Source organism: Charadrius vociferus, unplaced genomic scaffold (genome assembly GCF_000708025.1).
Source record: "Charadrius vociferus isolate BGI_N301 unplaced genomic scaffold, ASM70802v2 scaffold793, whole genome shotgun sequence".
Classification (NCBI taxonomy): Eukaryota; Metazoa; Chordata; class Aves; order Charadriiformes; family Charadriidae; genus Charadrius; species Charadrius vociferus.
The window spans coordinates 133164-155731 of NW_009647833.1; the positions used below are offsets into that span (position 1 = coordinate 133164).

Genomic DNA, 22568 nt, shown 5'->3' on the forward strand with positions numbered 1-22568 from the left:
CTCCTTTGTCTTCGAGAGCATAGCCTGCATCTGCTGGTGGAACCAAAGGAATTTATAGGCAAGGAAGAGCCAAATAAAAAGGGGTAGGGGGAGTGAATAGGTTAAGTACGTTGAGTCAGAAACGGATTTCTAAAAGAGAAGTTGATGAAGATATGTGTGGTTTATAAAGCACATTGAAAAAGCAAAACGTTTAAGTCCCCAGTAGGACGGTACTTGGAAATTAAGTTTATTGTGTCATGAAGACAAACTATTTGGCTACATGCCAAGGGACAAATATGGAAATCATCCACCTGCAGAAGAGCTGAGACACACCAGCTGGCTTCTGACTCTGTCAAGACAGGGGACATTTGGGGAGAACGTGTAATCAATACAAAACAGATAAAGCCTCTGCTCCCACTTCCACTCTTTGCCACAAGTCCTCATTCTGTGTAACTTAAAGGATTGATTTCTTTTAATACTCGCTACTGCCTGGCAAAGCCTACCTTGAAAAGGGCTGTTAGACTGCTGGGCGAGAGTGAGGTGTTCTTCACTAAGCAGGTACACAGGTTGATGCTGACTGATTTCCACACTGGTGCAAACATTGCTGTCTCCATGTAAGAAGAAGGTGAATGAGCAGGACAAGTGCTCGCTGGGGAAAGAAGTGGGGAGGGTGCACGTGGTGGAATGGAGAGAAAAAAAATTAATTAAGTATAGAACTTAAACTCAGTTGACAGCTTTCTCACTAGTTTAAAGGCATTTCCTCCCAAAATATTCATTAATGAAATAACCGAAAATCCCTTCTACCTAAATAGCAGGAAAATGCTAAATACACGAGCATTTACAACGTATTCCAGCACTAGGGAGAAAACCAAAGATCAATCAGTTAGAAAACAACACTAAGTTTTCAATCTCTAGACTAATACTTTATATTTTGAGGTCTGGAGGCAATTTAAAGCACAATTTTTTGCAAGACAAAGAAAACTATGACCTAATACTTGTATATCTGATGTATTTAATGAGGTCATATCTAGGTTCTCCTGTCACAGATGTACTAAGCAGAACTTATATTTTAAGATTTATATTTAATATTAGCCAAAAAGTCACTTATTTAAAAACAGGAAGAAGAATGGCAACAGCTTTGAGAAGTGTTGGGTTTGGTTTGTTTTTTTGTAAATTGAATCTTATTTTCATGGTCCTGAAGCCAATCAAGTAACTAAAAATGAAATCACATACCAACACACAAAAGCGAAGATACAATCAATTAAAAAACCCCAAAGCTTAAGTCATTGTTAAAGTTATTAAAGCAAGTATCAATGTTTAATATCCGATGCTTCACTAATAGCTTCTCTCAGTTCAGAGTGTTTAAACAAAAAAAAAAAACCCAAAACACAAACAGTCCTGTACAGCAAAAAAACCACCCCAACAATAAACATCTCCTTCCTTTAACTCTGAATTAAATGCTGTTTTCACAGTGCTGTACATGGTTACTAGTTAGCAACTCCATGAAATCTACCTCCCAAGACCCCGTTTCAGAGATTTCCCAGTTTTTGCAGCTCTGCTAGCTGTTGTTTTGTTAAAAAAAAAAAAAAATAATATATAGATAAACCCCTGCAAGTACAGCTATCAAAATATTTGATGTTGCATCCAAATCAACTCAGTGGCTTATGTGAAATATATTTTACCAATTTTAATTAAAGAGCAAGAATAGAGCAGGAAGACAAAAAAAAGCAGACCCCTGCCAGGCTGCCACAGAAGCATTACATCTTCATACCCAGTTCCATCTGAAATAACTCTTTTTTTTTTTTTCCCCCCCGTTTTTAAAGAAGTTGTACAGGCACAGCAATTTTCAGTTATATTAGCTACAAGTTATCTCAAGTGTCTGCCCAACTAATACACTCCCATAGGAAAAGAACAGATGTTTAAAAGCAAGAAGATGCTATTCATATTGGACATTAAATTAGGTCCACCATCTCAGTAACAGAAGAATGAAAGTCACTGAGAACCTTAAAAGTACTTCATAAGCTACTGAACAGAAAACAAATCCCTCTCCGTAAGGAAGGCAGCATCAAGCACCTGCTCAGTCTCAGGAAAAAAAAAAAAAAAAAGTGAAACGAGTTGAGAGGAACAGACTAAATAGCAGATACCAGTGCGTTTTTCACAAGGTCAAATGGAAAAGACACTCCACGAGGTACTGTAGCCTAAGAAGACTGTATGAATGCAACACCACTGTTTCCCAAAAAAATAAAATTAGATGCCATCAACTAACACCCAGGATTGCGTGCATGCTCTCTGACCTCATGGAACACTTGCATTTCTTAGTCTACAGCATGGGAACACAAAGCAAGTTTTGCATTCCTGAGAAAGATACAAACAGACTTTCAGAGCATGAAGAAGTGACCAACTCCAAGCACCTGAGCAACCTTATTATATCGCACCCTCCACAGGCACAGTTACAAATATGTCTTTATTGTCATTTCCAAGATATTTCTTTCCTCCACCTGCAGGTAGATGGTGGGACAGTGAACAGTAGGGAAAACAAACAAACAAACAAGGTTTCTGGAGTTGGCAGAGCCTGTTCAATCTATGAAAGCAGAGATTAAACCGGTTCACTGACTCTCACCCCAAGGCCTCAAAGAGCAGCCACCAGGGCAGCCACCGCAACGAGGAGACAGAAGGCTAGTGTCAGACACACGGCTTTGCCTACCAGCAGATTTGAAATTAGGGACCTCAAACACTTCAAGGATGAGAGAACCCACAAACCGTTCAAGGAGGAACAGGAAGCGCAGCACGTTTTTTATTACAGTAACTTCAAGCAGGCCATGAAGTGAACTCAATGAGGAACTGCTCTAAGCGGCTGGCCCTGACTGAGGCCTAACGGTTTTCAAGGTGCACCGAGTCTGCAGTGGTATGCTGGTCTGCTGCTCGATTTTAATTGTGGTTTAAGTCCAAAAAAAGCCAGGATCCAGATATACGAGTGAATTATCGCTATTCATTGACAACTACATAGCACAACTGCTTCAGTAATCCAACTCTGGACAGAATAGTCCCTGCAGATGAAATAATATACTGCCCAGGAATCCTTGTAAAGTTAGTTTCCAAAATGCAGTGATGTTGGAGCTAAACATCTTGTTGATGATTTCAAGTTCAAGTGAAGTCACATGGTTAGCAAGCACCGCTAAATTCCAATATGGAAATCTGATTAAACTTTAATCCTTATGCAAATAGTTGAAGATGATTTTCAAACTGAATTTTATTTTAAAATCATATTGGATGGTTTAAGGTGAAAGAGTGGAGAGTGTTCTTGCTCTCTGAGAGACACATAACTATTTAGAAGGTTAGTATAAGTGAGGCAAAGTTTAAAAATAAAAGCACATATTCTTTAAATACACTTTAAATGCAATTAGGCTATGTCTCTTGTAAACACCACACTATTACACAGATAAAGGGCAGACAATTGTAGCATAATCTGATGGAATTCAAATAAACCAAGACAAAGAGAAGCATCAGCATGATAACAGAAGCATTTCAATTCATTATGCTGCGAAACTAGTCCTAAGAAGTAGCAAGGAAAATTCAAGGTCATCACAAAAGCCAAATCAAAAACAAACAAACAAAACAAAAACCAAAAAAAACCCAAATTAGAACTCTCTTCTCCCTCCACTCAGCAGGGGAGAGGTTTCCAACAAAATAATAAAGTAAGAGAGTAGCCATTGTTGTCACTGACATCATTCAACCAGCTTTGGCACGCAAGCTGCGAGCACACTGCTGGTACGGCCGGGAGAGCAGATCTGCCATGGTACAATTCATTCTAGAAAATCCAAACATTATAAGATATTCACTAATTCTGGTTCTAGATTTAAGTGTTAAACAACAAAGTGATGCACACCTCCTCAGGTTTTTGTTTCAGTACTTTCAGATGCGCAGCAAAGTCATTTTATTCACATAGGATAATATTGTTACATAGTAGAAATATGTAGTAAAACCAGTGCTGTCCTTAAATTCAAGCTAAGGGAAACAGATTTCCACGTGGTACACACAGTATCTCCTGAAAACACCTGTCGTCTTTTAACTAGAGCTTAAAATGAAAGGAAAAACTAACACTTCATGCACTCAAATGTCTTCCTAACTATTCATGCTCAGAGACTTTCTTCACATTTAGCATCAAAATTTCTATTAGGTTACAAAACTTTAGGAAATATCAATGCACGTGAAATAATCGCAAGAAATACAATAAATAATCCTAATTAAAAAAAAAAAAAATCAAAACCATACTGAAGCTCTTTGCAGGGGAGTGGAGAAAAAGAGGAAGGAAAACAAAGAACCCGAGCTCTAAGTTACTGGATGCCCCTACATACACTGTTCTATGGATTTCGCAAAAAAAGTCTCTAAACACGCATGGGTTTAGGGTTTTGGGGTGGTTTTTTGTTTGTTTTTGTTGTTTGGTGTGTTGTGTTTTTGGTTTGGGTGGGGTTTTTTGTTTGTTTTTGGTTTGGTTTTGGGGGTTTTTTTGGGTGGTTTTTTTTTTTTTTTTTTTAATACATTTTTACATTCTCCAATGCCTTAAGTTTCCAGAGGCTGACTGCTAGCACACAATGCTGCCTCAACCTCAGCTTAGAAGGAATGTTCTCAAACCTTACCGTAACCTACTAAAAAAAAAAAAAAAAAAAAACCAGCAGAAAACCCACACACGACAACATACATATATATATATATAGATATCTATGTCCGCCATTTCTGTAAGACTTTCTCTCTCCTATTTTCAGCAACTCACCTCACCGCCAAAAATCCTAATCAAGCCAAAAGTGTACCTACTTATCACTTTGGGGTAAATAGGCAAATTACCTTTACAATTCAGTCAAGGACACAACAACAGAAAGCAAGCTGGTGGTTTCCTGCCTGGTAACACAGAGTTCATCCTATGCTTTTATTTGCTGACTTCTTTTAAATAGCTCAGACGATCACTAGATAATTTGTGCAGAGCATCTCATGACTGAAATATTAAAAAACACACCTATACCTCAATGCTCAGAGCTTTTGTCCTGCATGCAGAGAGAATCAGTGAAGTCTTTGAGGTACAGATACAGCAAAAAAATAACAGCTTCTCTTAAAGCTAGTATGGATATTCTTTTTTTTTTTTTTTTTGGTACTTTCACAATTACGGTCAGTTGTTGTTGCACGTGCATACATAAGACCTAAGAGCAGAGGACAGAATTTTAACAGAAAATTCTGAAAACAAAATCCTATCTCTCATTTTCTTCCCTGCCCCCAAATAAGAAGTTATTCCATTAATATTTCTTATTAACTTAATTTCATTAAAGTCCTAATCACAGAACTTAAATATCAATAATCCAGTTTCCAACTGATCTCTGAATACAGATGTTATCAAGTGTCATCAGAATAAGCATTCTTTACGGATTTTGATCTGAACACACCAGAATTCAGTCAGAATGAGCTCCAATAATGAAAGCAACTTTAATTTTTTTTTTTTAAAAAAAAAAACCACTCTTTGGAAGTAATGCTATTTTAAGCAACTTTGTATCCTCACCTATGCTCCATAAAAATACATTTGTATAAAAACTAAAGTTTAGATATACATGAGGTTTCTACATCTCCACTAGCAAATTTGAAAATAAAAAAAAATTCTTGATAAAAAGGTAATTAGGTCTGTTTTTTCCTCCACATTAGTACTTATGTAGAGCTTTATATCTTCAAAGTGCTTCACAAACATTAGCTGCATTAGAACCTCACTAATCCACTCTTCACTAGATTGCATACTTCAAATCAGCACCACGCTAAGGCTGAAAGGCAGGGCGGCTGCAACATCAGAAGCAGCAAGGAAGTCTCCAACTAAAGAACCCTATAGCCCATTTAAAAGTAAATTCAAAAAAGCATCCAAATGTTTCAGCTGAAAGAGAGTATGTCAGGTTTTTTGTGGGGTGTTTTTTTGTTTTGTTTTATAATGACTATCTCATATTTTCCTAGATTGTCTTTGTAAATTACTTCTGAGTTGAACCATGAGTGGCTTACCAAGTCAAAGCACTGATAACCCTTCCAAAATATTTACCATATCCTTACAAACTATACACTTTCTACTGCCACTTCCTAGATAAGGAAAATTGATATTGCAAAGTAAAATTACTGTTCCAGAACCAATGGCTGTCATAATTCAAATTTACCATTTCTCTTTCAACAGAGTAGAACACACCTCGATTAGGAGCACAAACCCATCAACTACAGTTTTAAGTTTTTATTTAATATGCGTTATTGATTCGGGCTGTTATGAAATGTTTGCCAAAAACTGGTAAATATTGGCCAGCATCAAGAATCCTTCAGGGCATTTTGACCAAGGATCAATATATCATGACTGGGAACTAATGCTCAGTTCCCTACTGATGCATCATAGCTGCCGAAATAGAAGTATCTCCAAATAGTTATTCTTCAGTAAAGATTATTTTGGCATGCCATTTAAATAAATTTTAAGTATCAAAGAACTTCCTTTTAAAAGGTGACAGTAGCCTTCTGTAGTAAATTCTTGGGCTGGAGAACACATTTATAATTAAATAGGTTCTTTTGGAAATAAAAATTTAAATGGAAAAAGTTTTAAGGTGACACACCATGAAGCCTTAAGACCTTTCATATTCACTTATTTGTTTGTTGGTGGGTTTTTTTTTCCCCCCTTTCACCAGGTTGCGAGACAACACTATAGCAACCAGCACAGGACAGAAAACAAAACCTAACTGCCGAAGAATAAGTCTTGAGGAATTACATACCTGACCACATGGCTCAATGTGCACTACATCGTCCTCTATTCTACGATACATTACACCATACGCTTTGTTCTTTGTCAGGCAACCCTCTAGGGCTTTTCATCACGGAGAAGAAAGAGTGAAGCTGCCAAGCCACTTGAGGCTTTCTGAGCTAACAGAAGAAAAGCAGAAGCAACTCCCTCAAGACAACCCATCTACCACCTTTCCTTTGTAAGTGCTTGTTCAAAATAGTTCTTTGTGACTATATACATCTTCCAGGTATAGCCATAACGCTGCAATGCACTAACGAAGAGAAGCTTTCTATGTAGCCACCTTCACGCCTGTGCTGCTTCAACAGCCAGTCTTATTTTTAAACACGGCATCTTCAATTTCCACTCACCATCTGTAATCCTGAATTATGAAACTCCACAATCTTAATTCAGACTAGAAAGGAGCAGGAAATTAAGCGTGCATTTGTTGTAATAAGCAAAATATAAGATGAGTAAAATAACACGATCAGATTGTTACATTAACACAGCATCAAAAATAATGGCCAGGAAAAACACTTGAGTTTTCTTGATTTAAGAAATGGAAGAAAAAGGAAAAAAAAAAACCACAAGGCGAGTACACAAATTGTGTCAATAATTAAACACTTCAGGAGCTTGCTTGGGCTTTGTTTTAGTTGAGGGAGCGGGGGGCGGCTTTTGTTTTTTAAGCACTGGGGGCTGTAGGAAATAGAGGATGAGAGAAATTGGTTCTTAGTTCTCTAGGAAGAACATGCTATCATACATACTTACTACATTGCAGTGCTACTTTATGATAAGAGTTTGAGTCATCAGTAATCAATTTACAAACATGTCTTTCTTGCCGTTGGCTACAAGTTCCCTTATAACATCCGAGTCTGCATCAGCCCCATCACACAAGGTCTCTACTTCAAGCAGACACAGTGGCATTAATACCCTTAATGCAAAGAAATCTAAACAAATACACATCTGCATTTTCTAGAAAGTTGCATGTTCTATATCTTAACATGAAGTAATAAGATCTCAAAATACAGATGCTTCTCTCACTACTGACAAAAAGATGGAACAGCAGGCATTTTTCTAAGCATCTCTGAGTAACTCCCCATGGTCATGAAGGTAAATATAGCAGAAAGCTGATTTTGATGGTAACACAGAGCAAAAAACATAGCTAATAGCAAAGTAGAAAAAAACCCTTCCAGTTCAAAGCACATCATTAATGACTACTGTCAAGAGGCTCTCCAAAATATTTTTCACATAGCTGAGAATGTTTTGATTTTAGTTAGACCTGCAAGTTAATATTTATTTATTCCATAACCAAGTTATGTGCACTAAAACAAATACAAATGTAGCAAGTGACCTGTATTCCAGAATAAGTCATATTCACCCTAAAGACTTCCACATTTTTAGATTAACTTCATTATTAATGAGTTTAGCTCCATCCCACTAAAAACAAGGTTGAAACAAAAAACGATTTTTGTACACTACTGAAACTATAGCATGCCATCTTACAAAGAAGCAAAGCTGATTTGTTTCAGAATGCAACTAGAAGTTTATACCTACACACACAAAAGTACGCATTTCTCCAGATACAAAAATTATAAGCAATACAACAAAGAGTTTGCTCATGTTCCTGTATTTCAGAACTTAAATGAGACTAATAAACCTGTCGTCTTATATTTTAGCATCCTTTAATTATTGAGGATGCAAATCTCAATTATCTGAACTTAAGCTTTCACAATGAAATATACATGTGCTATAAAGAATAAGAATCCAGAACATATTTGGAAAACAGATAATAGCTAGACGTTACTCTATTTCAAAGAAAGTGTAACAGCTTTCAATGTATTGCTCATTCTGAAACATTTACAAACATCTCGTTAAGCCAGATTTTTTTCAAAGTTCAAAATTGAAATGCATTATAAAATTTTCATTTAACAAAATCTGAAGTATCTGTATGTTTTTTATATTATCTTACTGTTCAGAGAACAAAAAAAGCATAGATTTATTGTTGAAACCTAAAAGCCAAGAGCCATATCGTTTTTTTCATTTTTCCTGATGAACCAACCACCACTGCAACTTACGCTAAATAAGAGAAAAGTGCTTTGTGATGTAAAGTGCTAAATTTGTCTGCTTGTAGTCTCTGTAGCAACCCAATATTCCAAAGAGACAATCATGTGATCAATGCTCTCAGCTCCTGCTGTTTATCCTGCACTGTCCTACTTACAGCAGCTCTCAATTCCAGCTGTCTACAGTAAAAGGAAAAACATCACCTGCTCTCCTGCCGGTACATGATGCCAGAACAGCCTCATTAGAGCTGTTGTAAAAAAATGTTGACATTGTTTGATTTAAAGATTAACGTAGGAAGGAAATTTACACTGCAAAAAGAGTTGAGCAGACTTAACAGAAAATATTCCAACAGTATCAAGGAAAAGCCACGTAGTTTCAGCTATTAAGGTTTCAAATTAAATATGTAGAAATAAACGCAAACCTGTGGCTACATGTTGTTCTTGTATACTCTCAAGTATGAAGAGGTTTTTGAGCTTTAGCACCCAGAAATCTCCTCGTTCTGTTCCTTAGCGATTCACAGCATCATTCTAGAGGGATCAAGAAGCAAAGTACCCCGTTCCTACAGAAGGAGGACCCCATGGCAAACAGGAAAAAGCTAGCCAGACAGGGGGATAAGGCAGAAAGGTGGGCTCAGGACTGAAAGCATAGGGCAGCGAAGACCAAACAGACAATAGCTAATCTCTTTCAGAGTAACTGCTGTTACATTATCAATATAAACATTGCCGAAGTAGGCAGCAGACCATTTCCACGGCCCAACTGAAAAAAAAATACGCCACCCCCCTGACAGACGCAGCCATTCAAGACTGCAGATTTCCCAACACATTTGCACCAAACTCGGGAATCACATCCCTTGTGGCTGGTTCTACCTCTTCCTCCTGGCAAGACGAGGTAGAGAGAAAAAAATATATCTGTTCAGAACTACGATAAGCACACCTTCAAATCAAGATAACTACATGTACAAAGCTTAAAAGTTTGGGGGTTTTTATATCTAGAATATTTTTCAGCAGTCATTGCCCATTAAGTCATATATTTATGATTTACATCAGCTAGATAAAATAGTACTTCCGTGAAAAAATAAAATAACGGTGGGCTGGCATTATAAAGTCCTGTAACCAGACTAATGTTAAACAGCATTACCTGTGAAACCTGTGCAGCAAGTTTCATTTTGTAAGTTATGATAAGCTTATCGCTTATGACTTTCCAAGTGGGTTTTTGGTTGGGTGCTTTTTTTTTAAAAAAAAAATTTGTTTTGGGTGTGTGGTTGTTTTTCTGGTGTTTTTTTTGTATTTTGTTTAAGTGAACTTGTCAGACACAAGTTCTGGTTTGCCACCCACTGCAATTGGTTATATTATTTCCTACTTACCGGGCGGGGGGGGAGGAAGCAACCATACAAGTAATATAGTAGCTTTCAGTAGTCTAGATTTTCAGTTGTCTATCAGATCCTCCCCCAAAATCAGGATTACTCAATTATTTGCTTAGTGGTATTTCAGTTGTGTTAAAGTTTAGCAAGTTGTACTTACTACTAAAACTTCAAGACAGATCCTCCACGTAAGCACTTCATACTTTGGTTTCATTAGGAGTGTCAGATTAAATCTACTCTAAGGAATCGTACCTAAAATAGTGTTTAATCTGACTAGTTTTCTAATGATATTTATTCCATGCATTTTATTCCACTACTATTTTAGCATCCAGTCGACAAGAGAAAGTCTCATCCAAAGGCTGTCATTTGAGCAGTCTAACCAGAAAAGGTAGACAGGCAGTTGGATGCAGCAGATCACAATCTCGCTCTCATACATTTAAAGGGTGGATACTTGAATAAAGCATACACAACCATATTTCTGAACATGGTAATAACAACACAATAGGTTGGAAAGGAGAAAAGAGAAAGACATTCCTATTTGTCAAACTCTGTCCTTTAATATGCAGTCATTGAAACCACATTATTGAGCTTCTGTAATCTACCTTGCTTGAAGTGATTGAAAAAAGTTGTGACAAACACCAAGGCAATGATTTTTTTTTTTCTGTTTGGTTACAACTAAGACCATTAGCAAAATCTTCTCTTAAGTCTTTTATTCCACTGTTGTTCTCCTTCTGACCCCCACACCCATTCCTGAGAACTGAAAATCGCCTACTTACAAATGGGCAACAACAAAAAACCCACTTCACCCGCTTTAGGGAGTTAGCTACTCCATTCCTGTCCTATCTATAAACAGAAATGGAACTAGCATACTTGAAAACCTCAGACAGTTTCCTCAGGCATGGTAATCGTGACTTGTTCTAACAGATCAAATATCACCAAATACACAACTGTCTCACTTTTCTCAATGCTGGTTTTAGACTGGGGAGAAGTAGGGGAGGGACAAGCAGCATGTGACCATGTAATGCAAACGTTTGAGGTTTTTACCTTTTTCATAGCAAAATTTTTAGGATACATTAAACAATAATATGAGGTTAGTTTAATAAGCTTGTTTGTCTGTTTTAAGTGTTCAGAGTTTAATTATTTTTAATGATGCGACTCCTAAAACCATCCGATCTTTCTTTTCTTGGTCATCTATTCACATGCCACAGTGGCATCAGTTTATGAACGTTAAGGATTGTCCTGTTAAAGTTAAAATGTATGGAACACAATGATGAAATTGACTTTTTTTTTTTTAATATAAAGTTATACAAGGAAGAAAAATAACAGAGCAACAGACAGGAAGCCACAGCTGCCTGAGGATCTGTCAGCACAGCCAAACACCTATTAGAAATCACAGCCTTATGTCTGTAGCACTACCACATACATACAAAAAGCAAACACGATTGACTTCTATTGTTGGGAAACCAGATAACAGATTCTGGAACCACATGCTCTCAAAGAGAACTCAGAAAAATCCAGATGGGATCAGCTTCAAATGAAAGAAATAGCTCTATCTGTGCATCCTTCAAAGAGAACGTAAATGAAAAAGTGGGACTAAAGTCCTGCACATCACTCAGCCACAGCTCCAGAAAGCACACGCTAAGGAGTTGCCTCCACTGTAAAGAGCACTGACTGCTCGATCTCTAATCGGTCTTTGAAACTAAAGATTGCCAGCAAGAACAACCAACATTACTGAAATCTGTACTTGTAATGCATAGAGAACAAGTCTATACAGCAGCCAGCCAAGCCTCACAGTGCAGGGTAGTATAAACTACGATCTGAAGCAGACTGGTAGCAGACTTCATATCCCCAGCATACTAAGTGCCTCTAAACTATACAGGCACGTGAATTCTATACTGAGGGTTTCTGAATGTTAATGCAAAGAACAGTTTCAAAGAAAGCAAAGCATACATAGCAACACAGGATGGAAGTAGGCACTGAAGATAAGAGTAACAAGGTCTGAAATGAAGCAAGACAACAGTGGTGCAGGGATACCAGAGAGTGGGGCAAAGCCTTCCTATTTTGGGGTACACACAGTTTCTTCCTGTACTTCTACCACTATTCAATGTTTTCTAAGAAGGAAAGAATGAATAAAAAAAAATAATAATGTATCAACACCATCACAGATAACGTTTTTCTTTCTTAAGAAAGAGGCATATATTTAATCAACACAAGCAATATAGAGAAGTAATTACAACCTTCCTCAACAGAAGTGCTTTAATCCCTGTGAGACAGATGCAATACCTGCCACATTCACCTGTAGCCACTTCTACACAGGAGAAGCACTGCTTTTTGGGGAGATACATATATTTCCAACAGAGGAAGAAACAGAAAGTCTTCTGAGAAAGACTCTATTCTTCCTACATCAAGCAACTAGTATGACGTGCTTTTGAGAACAGCATTATGAATATTGCTATTCCTATTACTTGAAAGATAGCAAAAGTGCCCAACAGAAGAACATAGCTTCAAAAACATTCTTAAGGTATGTGTATGCATAACCGTAAGAATGGCTTTGGGGAGGGGTTGTTGGTAGTTTGCTTTGTTTTTTAATTAAGTCAGCCACATCTTCAAAAAAAGATAAACTTAGTGTATGTCTTGCTGATTAACTGGATCCTAAGAAAGGAAAAATATGCAAAAGTTGTTTAGAACAAAGAGAAACTAAGCCTTAACACCAGTTGTCTGTTAAGCAACATATTAGCACCCCAGGTGCAACATCCAGAGCATTTTCTAGGCAGGCTGCAAATCCTTTTACGTCGAGTTTGCTGCAGCGCCATGCTTCACATTTGACAAAAAAGAAATGTCCCTTTGGACTAAAGGAGTATTCCAATTTATACAAGAGACCAAAATCCACTCAAACCATTCCACTTGACATTTCCTCCTCAACCAGAGAGTGACACACTTTCTAGCTACAGAGGTGGTATCACAAAGATCTTATTTCAATCATTTGTGTTTCTCCCACAGGAAGCTGCTGGGAGCAGCGGAGAACTGAACCGATACCTCTGAACAGCCTAACTTTCCAGAGAGTATAGATTATCCAAATTATAGATATTCCTAGAAGGGATGAGCAAAATATGCCAAGAGTACGCACATCTGTTAACCATTCCCATCACTTCACTCCATAAAAGCCAGTAATCAGAATATCACATGGTATTGAGCTATCCGGTATGAAACACTGAGATTTCTCCACAAAAATTATTTTACGCAGATCTGTGTAAATCTTTCTACATTATTCTTCCAGTAGTTCTGGACTTCTTATGATGAAGTTGTTGCACGGGTAAGCACACAATTCCTTCAGTTATTTTCCTTAGGCATGCTGACCTTCTGACCTTCTTGAAAAAAGAATCAGTCTCCAAATTAAACAAACACCACTATTTTATTTTAAAAGCTTTCCTCAGCTTTTGCAGCTGCTGCAGAGAGCTTTATAGGATTACTGCAAGAGATGCCATGACATAACTAATACTAGTTTCAAATGGCAATTTGGAAAACCAGTTTCTCAAATGAGCAAAGCCCAGACTGTGCCAAGACAATATTGGCCTAAATAGTTAAAAGTAAACTCTTTACTATTGATTTATAGCAACAACACACGAAGAAATGGATGGACAAGGACGTCCCAGAGGGGGAAAATTTGTCCTGACCAGCATGGAGAAAGAGATGCCTAGAACTAAAGGACAAGTTTATACATAAATTAAAAGCAGCAGTTCACAGATACTAATAGAAACACACACAAACATGTGCTTCTGCATCTTTTGCTCCCAAACAGCTCTTATTTTCTTTCAAGTTTAAATTTATTGCAGAAGATACCAACAATGGCCAACTCCACACCCAAAAAGCAAAGCAGCTGATCTCAAAGTTTCCTGCATGCAAGATTTAACACATACATACACACACACACAAACCCCCATGCACACAAAAAAAACCCATCATCTAAGCTTCAAATTACTTTGTATTTTAAAAGCTGATTTCAGAACAGCGATTAAACTTGTTCCAGCTAACCTACTTTTTATTCATTTCATTATTTATTGCTAGGCAACATAGACCGTGTCAAACCATGTTAGAACCATGAGAAGAAGTCCTTCCAATTTAGATCAAAAAAAAAAAAAATCTCTTCTCATCCTTCTCCCCATCCGTGTGGAGGCCACATGTATTCTTATAACACCCATGCTCCCAGACAACCTTCTTTCTGATCAGGAGCTGACATTTCTAAGTCTCTTTTCAACATCTCACATAAGATGCAATTTATCCAAACCTCACATGGTGCCTGTAAATAGCTCTCTAGATGCTGCTTGCCCAAAGAAGGAGTCTTTCCTAGTATTTACAATCAGAATTAGTCCCAGTCACTACACTGGCAAGTCCACAGCAGCTATCTCTTCATACAGTTATCCTTTTCTTCCTTTCTAGAAGACTCTAGTTTCTTTTCCAATATCCCTATTATCCATGATCTGTATCTGGGTACCAGAACAGAAAAGATTGCCTACTACCTTTAGTGTTACTTCGTTTTGTCATAAGGAAGCTTTGAAGAAAACCAAAAAGGAAGACAAACAAGGAAGATCAGAGATCCAGGTTCCCAAACAAATCATAAACAGAGTGCTCTTAATTAGATGTTTCTTCTAGCACAAAGCCTAAATAAACCGCATAACTTCGTTAATAAAGCAAAATAAATCATCCTACCTTTTGTTTATAGGTTTTTCATCTTTCTCATAAGGCTTCACAAACCATTTCCCAATGCGCACAAAATTTCGATTCATTAAACACCTCTCCAGCAGGTTGTGAACGGCTTTGAAAAGTAGAGTGCGACATTCGTAAGAAAGTCCATTCTCCCAAACACCATCTTCCTCTTCTATAAGGCAAAGGGAAAAAATAAGTTAGCATTGAATTCCATCCTATTATTTCATGCGCATATCACAATATCCTTTTGTCTCCCGCAAGCTTTTAAGACATTCACAGCACCACATGCAACCAAAAAAAGCCTGTAACATTCAGATAATAACTCTACTCACGTTGTAATAGTATAACTGCTGAAAGTAATCAGCTATAAAAATATCTCGTCTCCCACAAGAAAGGAAAAAAAAAAAGATTCAACAGCTATTTGTACACAAAAGGAAACAGCTAGCACCAGTGCATTATATATTTCAGCCTGTAAGATCACTGTATACTGATCTGTCTGCAAGGTGGCTTACGTTTTGGGTAGTCTGAATTACTTATCCCGAAGAGTTAGCTGACAATTATGCTTAAAAATAAATTGTCCAAAGCCAAACTTTTAATATATCCTAGCGTCTTTAGCTACCATTGACTGAGGAAAGCTGGGCACAAATATAATTGATCAACTGACTCTTAATGTTCATGAATTTGCTAGAAAAGGGGAAAAAAAATACCCAGAAAACTGGTAAGATCAATCTGATTTTCCCCCAGAAGACTCTCATAACTGCAATTTTTCTTTTTAATTCAAAACAAAAAACAAAAATATTTAAGCAGGCTAATCCTGCTTTCTGATCTATACGTACAATGGAAGACAAAAACAGCAAGCAGAAAGAGAAAGCCCAGTTCATACTGATAGGATTCTGAAGTGAAACACTGAGATCTTATGTGGCCCACAAATCAAACACAGTCGTGGAATCCAACTTACACAAGCCAAGCTGATTTGCCAAATAGGAAAGCAAGATTCATTACAAGAAGCTGTAATCTCTTCAACCACTCTGGCTCGTAATCAGTGTTTGAACATAGTTTACAGGCGTTAGAAGTATATGCACCAGTCCAAAGAATTACAATGGCACTACAATTACATTCCACAAGTAAAGTGAGGGACATCTGAAAGTTCCTGTAGTATCTCTTAGTATATATGCGATATCATTCATTCCCAGCAACACACTAATACAGAGGATAATATAAGAGAACTCAAGATCTTGTCCTTAAATTACTGGCAATCGCGTCTTATCTTTATGCATACAGTTCCCTGTATATCATGTTTTACATATATCCCTAAGGGTCTGCTGCTGGTCTCCTTGGACTAACCTAGCATAGTTATTCTTATAATGCCATTGCTTTTATACTCCAGGTAGCAGCAGAGACTAGAAGATTGTCTGACATAGATAAGGAGACATATTTTTTACTTCAGTCTCTGGATAGTCATGGAATAATTTAGGTTGAAAGGGATCTGTGGAGGTCATCTGCTCCAACCCCCACTCAGAGCTCAAGGTTAGAACATGTTGCTCGTATCTTACATTCCCTGCCCCTCATGCCTTCTCTGCACACCTCCAAGAAGCAAGGCTTGGGTTTAGATCTACTTTTGTACAACAGGTCTTACAATAGCAACCTGTCTGTCCACCTCTCCTTCACAGAGGATTTTGGTTCAAATGGCTTTCCGCTGGTTTGCTTGATGGTCAGAAAACCTCAGTAATACAGCCAAGTCCTTGCATTTTAAATCTCCTGTGGAAATAAGCCCCTTCACCTTTATCTGGAAGCCACTTACAAGCTTAAAAGGTTGCAATAGTATTAACTAAAGTCTCAATATCCTTAAATTAGAGAGCATGTAGAAAACCAGACACTTAAGAGTTTTATTCAGAAAAAAACCCTACAGGTTATTACAACAAACAATATTTAAGACAAAGATGACAGAGAAAAGAATTTCAAGATACTACTGCAACCAGAACGCAGTGGTCGTATTTGCGTATTATTAGATTCCACACAAGTAAAAGTACATTTCCACTCATGATCAGCATTGTGAGTTAAAGAAAATTACTCCCAGTAACCTTCTCTGAGGGACAGAATAAGAGTAAACAGACCTGCCACATAATTTATAAGTGAGGTGTGCATCATTACAGATGAATCATTACATTAAATAACCTTCTGGTAAAGACAAGGAAAAGCAAGGAACCGCATTTCCTAAATAAGAGACCTCATCATGAGTTTCGCACCCCACCACCCCATTCCAGTTTTGAAGTTCAGCAAAAACTTGTTTTAAAACCCATAAAGCTACAAGATAATACAGTAACTCACTAAAGAAACATCGTACAAGCAGCTTGTAACAAAAAGCAACAAAGGTCCAAAGTCAAAGGGTATAAACTGTTTGTGCCAAGAGGACACATTTTTCCCCAGCCCAGCGATTTGCAGACATACAGAAAGGAGCAGCCCCATCCCTCCGGCAGCTTTGCTGTTCAGCACACACCGCTCAACTGGTGGCAAACAAGCAGCTCGATAGAGCAAACATTAACTACAAGGCTTAATGATATTGGACTTTAACTGCACAATAAACTCCACAACATTTCAAAGGTTAAATGGTTGGTTTCTATATGGCTCGCGTAATTTAAAAAAAATCATTTTAAGACCATCCCCTGCATCAATTACCTACTATAAGAAGAAACAGAGCGATTTCCAGCCTTTACGCCTAATTTTGTTTTGACGTATTAGTGTATCAGTGAAAAGAAAGATGTTGAAATCACAGAGATACAGAAGCGTAATTCAAAGCTTGTATTTTGATGGTCATACTATGGACACAAAGGAGACGTTTCAATTTTCTGAAGACACTACAAAGTGCTAGGTATTTCATTTAACGTTAATAGCTGTGCTGACAACCAAGTTATGAACAAAAGTTTACATGCAAGAACTTGCCGCAAGATTGTCATTCTTAAGAGCTCTCCTAGACATCTTAGCTTATTGCTGAAACAGAGAGCGCTCAGATGAGCATATTATGTGGGGAAAGTGTAAGGATAAGATGGAAATTACAATTAAAACTCTTAATATTTTAAAAGATAGCTTGCTGTCAGCATGCCTCCTGATCAGGAAGAACGTCTGGTACCCAAAATAAGACCACCTGTTCAAACTGAACTGTCTCTTGCTATAGAAAGGGAAGGTTAAATAAAATGACAGTTAAAGATACCCTCATCTCAGAACATTATTCAAATTCATGCAAAAAAAACAGCAGCAAGTGTTCTGTGTCTTTTTGAAGTCTATTTAGTCAGTCCTCCCTCCCCCTTTTTCAGATTGGCGGATGGAAGGAGAGAAATATGACATCTGCTCCCATCTCCCAACTATTTTTCTTCTTCATTCAAATTACTGTTTCTCTACATGAGAAAAATCCACCTACTTAATAGAAATTGTACAAAGTAAACCATTTTTTAAAAGATAGGAGAGGAAGATGCACTTTTGTCTTCTCACCTTCCTTTACACAATAACTTCAAATGTTCAGTCTGAGAGTGACAATAAACCAAAATAAGTTGCTGACTCATTTTAAGAAGGTGTTAAGCCACAATTTCACTTCAGATGAGTGTTATCCACAAAAGCGCTCTGGCAACCTGAAGGTTACAAATATGTTACTGTTGATGAGTTCTCCTAGCTATCCAAAACACTCAGCTCCTCTGTGACATACTTCTATGTCAATCCATTAAACAAGTTATATACGTATCATCCCACTATAATGAATTTAGTTCCCTCTCTCTTTACACCACATATTAGGCTGAGAATTTTCCTTAAATTAGGCTAAAAAAGTATCAGGAAACAAAGAATTAATGGAAACAATGGAGAGGAAAAAGCAGTTTTCATACTACACATATATAACAAAGTTTCTCCGTCAACAGTTCCTTGATACTACCACCATTCAATCTTAATGAAACAGTTCTAGGATACTATTTGCTTTCAGTACTTTTATGTTTCAGTTTACATTCTTCATACAGTTCACCTGAAACAGTAAAGTTCCTTTTTACTGATTATGCCTTTCTGTCTTTCTGGTGCTCTCAGACAAGCATACTGTGAGGCAGGAGTTTGGAAGCACACTCAGAATACGAAAGCCTTGCAATTTTTAGTGAATTCTGAAAACACAGTACCTTCAAATGTTTTTATCTCATTCAAGTAAGATGTTTTAAACCATACTTGTTACCCACTGATCTTTAGCCAAATTTATTAATCAAGGATTGCTAACACATTAAACAAGGATCTGTTTATTTATGTTTTTTACAAGAATACCAATTTTGAATTTCTTAATCTATATTGCAGACAAATATAGAGTACTAAAAATTACATTTTCAAGAACACTTTTAAAGAATATGGACTTTCCCCCTTCTTACTTTTAACATATAGATGGCCACATCAGCAGAACATCAGTAAGCATCAACTCTTGAAAAGGCTGAATATGTTTACCATACCATTAAAAATATCTTACTAATGCTCAATGAACCTCTAAAATAAACGATGCAAAGTAACAAACCACAGTCAAGCCTCCACTTTGGACTACAAGTCTCCCCCTACCACAATTACTTCAACTGCAGAGGAAAAATCCATTCTGTAGTATCATGACCGAGACACATCTTTTAAAAGTACTACTTACCTTCTCAGGCTTCCTTTCTGTCATCATTTGACAGCATGCCAGTTATAGAAATAGACTGATGCAAAACTGATTTATACAATCAAACTTCCTATATAAGCTTCAGATTACAAGGGAAGTATAATAAGCAAAGGAGCGTGAAATTGCTGCTGTATGCAGTATTGTAATAACATGACAGAAACACTTCAACTAAAGTTTTCTATTAAAAAAAAAACAGATTTTTAAAGTCAAATACTTTAAGATTAAATAAAATTGCTCAAAGCAAGAATTATCCAGTTAACCTACTGAAAAATAATTTTGAGGGCCCATATCCCTTATGAAATAAGTGAGAAGCAACAGATTTTGGGGGAAAAAAAGGACTGACTACAACTCAAAAACACTAAGTGGAGAATGCAAGTAAGAAAACTTAAGCTTGTTTCTAGCAGAGTTTTATGTGTTATCTACCATCATGGAAAAGAGTCTAGATATAAGACCCTAGATATCCAAACTAGTTGGAAAATTTCATCAACCAAGAAGCAAGCCAAAACATGGGCTACTGTCCAAAATACCATACTCAAAACATTCAGCACCAATACAAGTTATTTTTGTAACACTAGCCCTTTACCAGTATCACACGTATAGGTTTTATGCTTCCTCTACCCAGCAGAATGTTTTTCTCAATATTAAATATTTAGAAGTACGATTGTTTTGTAAGCCTGTAGCTATGGTTGTTTATAAGGATAACAAGGTAACAGCTTTCCTTCACTATGTGTTGGGTGTAAGTTTGGCTGGTCCAGAGAGCTGCTGCATGGCAACAAGAAGAGAAAGCTGAAAAACTTTCTAGCTAAATGTTCCAATATCCTCCTCCATGCCCCCTTTGAGTAATTCTATACGCAGACATATTTTACTTATACTGTTAAATCTTATCTTTAGTGTCCATGGAGTCATTGCTCTTAGAGGTATATTATGCATGTGACATTGTACCTAAAACCAACATAATACAATGCAAAATCCTCTTTTACTGTGACAAAGTATTTTTCACCTTAGTCCACAGGTATTTCACTTGCATGTTGGTCAGGAGAAAAGAAAGAAAAAAGAAAAAAGTTAATCATCACCTTTAAGCTGGTGCTCACACCAAGTCACAAAAGTTTTATGAAGATTGTTTCAGTAATTTTTGCATAATGCTTATCAGCAGTTTTGCTGAAGTGCACACATCTCTAACATGGAAGACTGAAGAAACGCTAAAGCATCAGCGCACTTACACAGCAAGGAACATTCATAGTGCCTTCTTATTACATACACAGGAGCCTATGTATCTACCACAGACAAGTTACTTAAGCTCACCCTACTAACATCAGGTGCAAAATTCTTAAGAAAGCATCCTTTTTTTTTTTTTTTGGAAGGAATTAAATAGTTTTAGGAAGCAAATGGTATTAAACAAAAATGCAAGCCACTAGCTGAACTATTTTCAAAACTCACTTTACCAACTACTTGCAACTGGCAGGCTTTTTTGCAGAACCCTCAGTATGGTAAGTGGCTCATACTCTGGTTTCCATTGTATCAGAAGTAATGAGACACTCAATGCTGACATCAGCACAAACCAACCAATTCACAGATTTGTTCGGAGACAAGGATTTGATCTATGATGCACATGTATTGGGAACTACACAACAGTCTTTGCTACCGTGACTGTTCCTGCTTTTACCATACAGTGTTAACAGGCAAGCATCAGTGTACAGACCTTTCTCCTTGTTCTTTCAAGCTCTGCAACAAGCCCAGCAAAGGGACAAGACTAGCATTATTTTTATACATTTATCCCTCACAGAAGCATGAGGAAGACTGTTCAGCAAACAAGAACTGATTAACTTTATATATGACAGGTAGAAGGAAAACACTTTAATTTTTAAAGTAAATTAACAAGATTTAATAGACACCAGAACAAAAAAGACGCATCTTATAGCTCACCATTAAAAAGATGCAATTTGAAGGTCAAAGGCAGACAGAGGTGTTCGCCTATCCAAGCACAAATCAAATTGTAACTATTTCCTTGGGACTATGTCTTGTACATAATTCATACCAAACTGTTCTCAGGTTTGAAACTGTATACTGCCAATTTTAAAAAAATCCAAGTGTATAGGTAACCACTTTAAAACAAGAAAGAACCTATCTGATAAAATAACTTCTGATTAGACCAGCGAGAGACCATTGCCTTCTGAAATTTGAAGAGATGTCCTACTTTAAGGTTTGAGTTGCAGGAATTACTATAATCAAGCCTCACTGTCACAACAAAAACATAACCTTTGAGGCTGTTAGAGGATAAAATAACATTTCACTCACTCCTCTCTGCCTCTAGCTATGCTGGGGTAGAAATAGACTTATGGGTTTTTTGGTATTACATACAGTAAGTAGCTTCCCGGGTAAGGGAAAAAAAAAAAATGATTGAGTGAAGTCAATATTACTGATCAATCAGCATCTCTGAACAAGTCTCCTTTTGACATGCCCCCAGGCAACAACAAACCCTGACCATCAACAAGACGGTATCCAAGGCTTGATACAAGAATTTAGATATAGCCAGTAGCAGGCATTCACACGTATCTCCAGGGCAAAGAATGAGCTTCTAGAACATACAGGCTGAAGAGAGCGAGATATAATTTATTTTCTTTAAATCTGATATGCATAGATGTACACCCACAAAACTGGACGTTCCCTATTGAAGTCATCTCGGGAATGCACTCTGTAGGGGACAAAAGGATTCTTGAAGGCTGCCATATTTCAAATCCCCGAGGGTTGATAACCAAGATGTGTTCCAGACACTTAATGTCCATTGTTCACTGACACTACAAATCACCAAAAAAGTAAAAACCCGTCAAAATACCGACCTCTCCTTAAGAGGCATAGTTTCATCCCAAAGGAAGCCAAAAATCAAAAGTTACTAACGTTGCCCTGGCACATTTCCAACCACATCTCACTCAAGGCATACTTCCCCAGAAGTCTGTCTGTAGGCAATAAAGTACAGGCCAGCAGCAACAGACTACTCTTAGCCCTTCTCTTCCTCCCTCACC

The 22568-nt window shown here is 37.2% G+C and overlaps 1 protein-coding gene across 1 annotated transcript in view; it reads right to left on the reverse strand.

Annotated features, from left to right (window-relative positions):
* The window catches only part of MED13 (mediator complex subunit 13), a 54153-nt gene that overhangs the window by 26987 nt on the left and 4598 nt on the right, over positions 1 to 22568 (reverse strand). Inside the window, 3 exon segments of the mRNA XM_009882679.1 lie at positions 1 to 33; positions 483 to 628; positions 14883 to 15051. The exon segment at positions 1 to 33 is cut by the window's left edge and continues 18 nt beyond it. Of these exon segments, the coding sequence (XP_009880981.1) occupies positions 1 to 33; positions 483 to 628; positions 14883 to 15051 (348 nt within the window).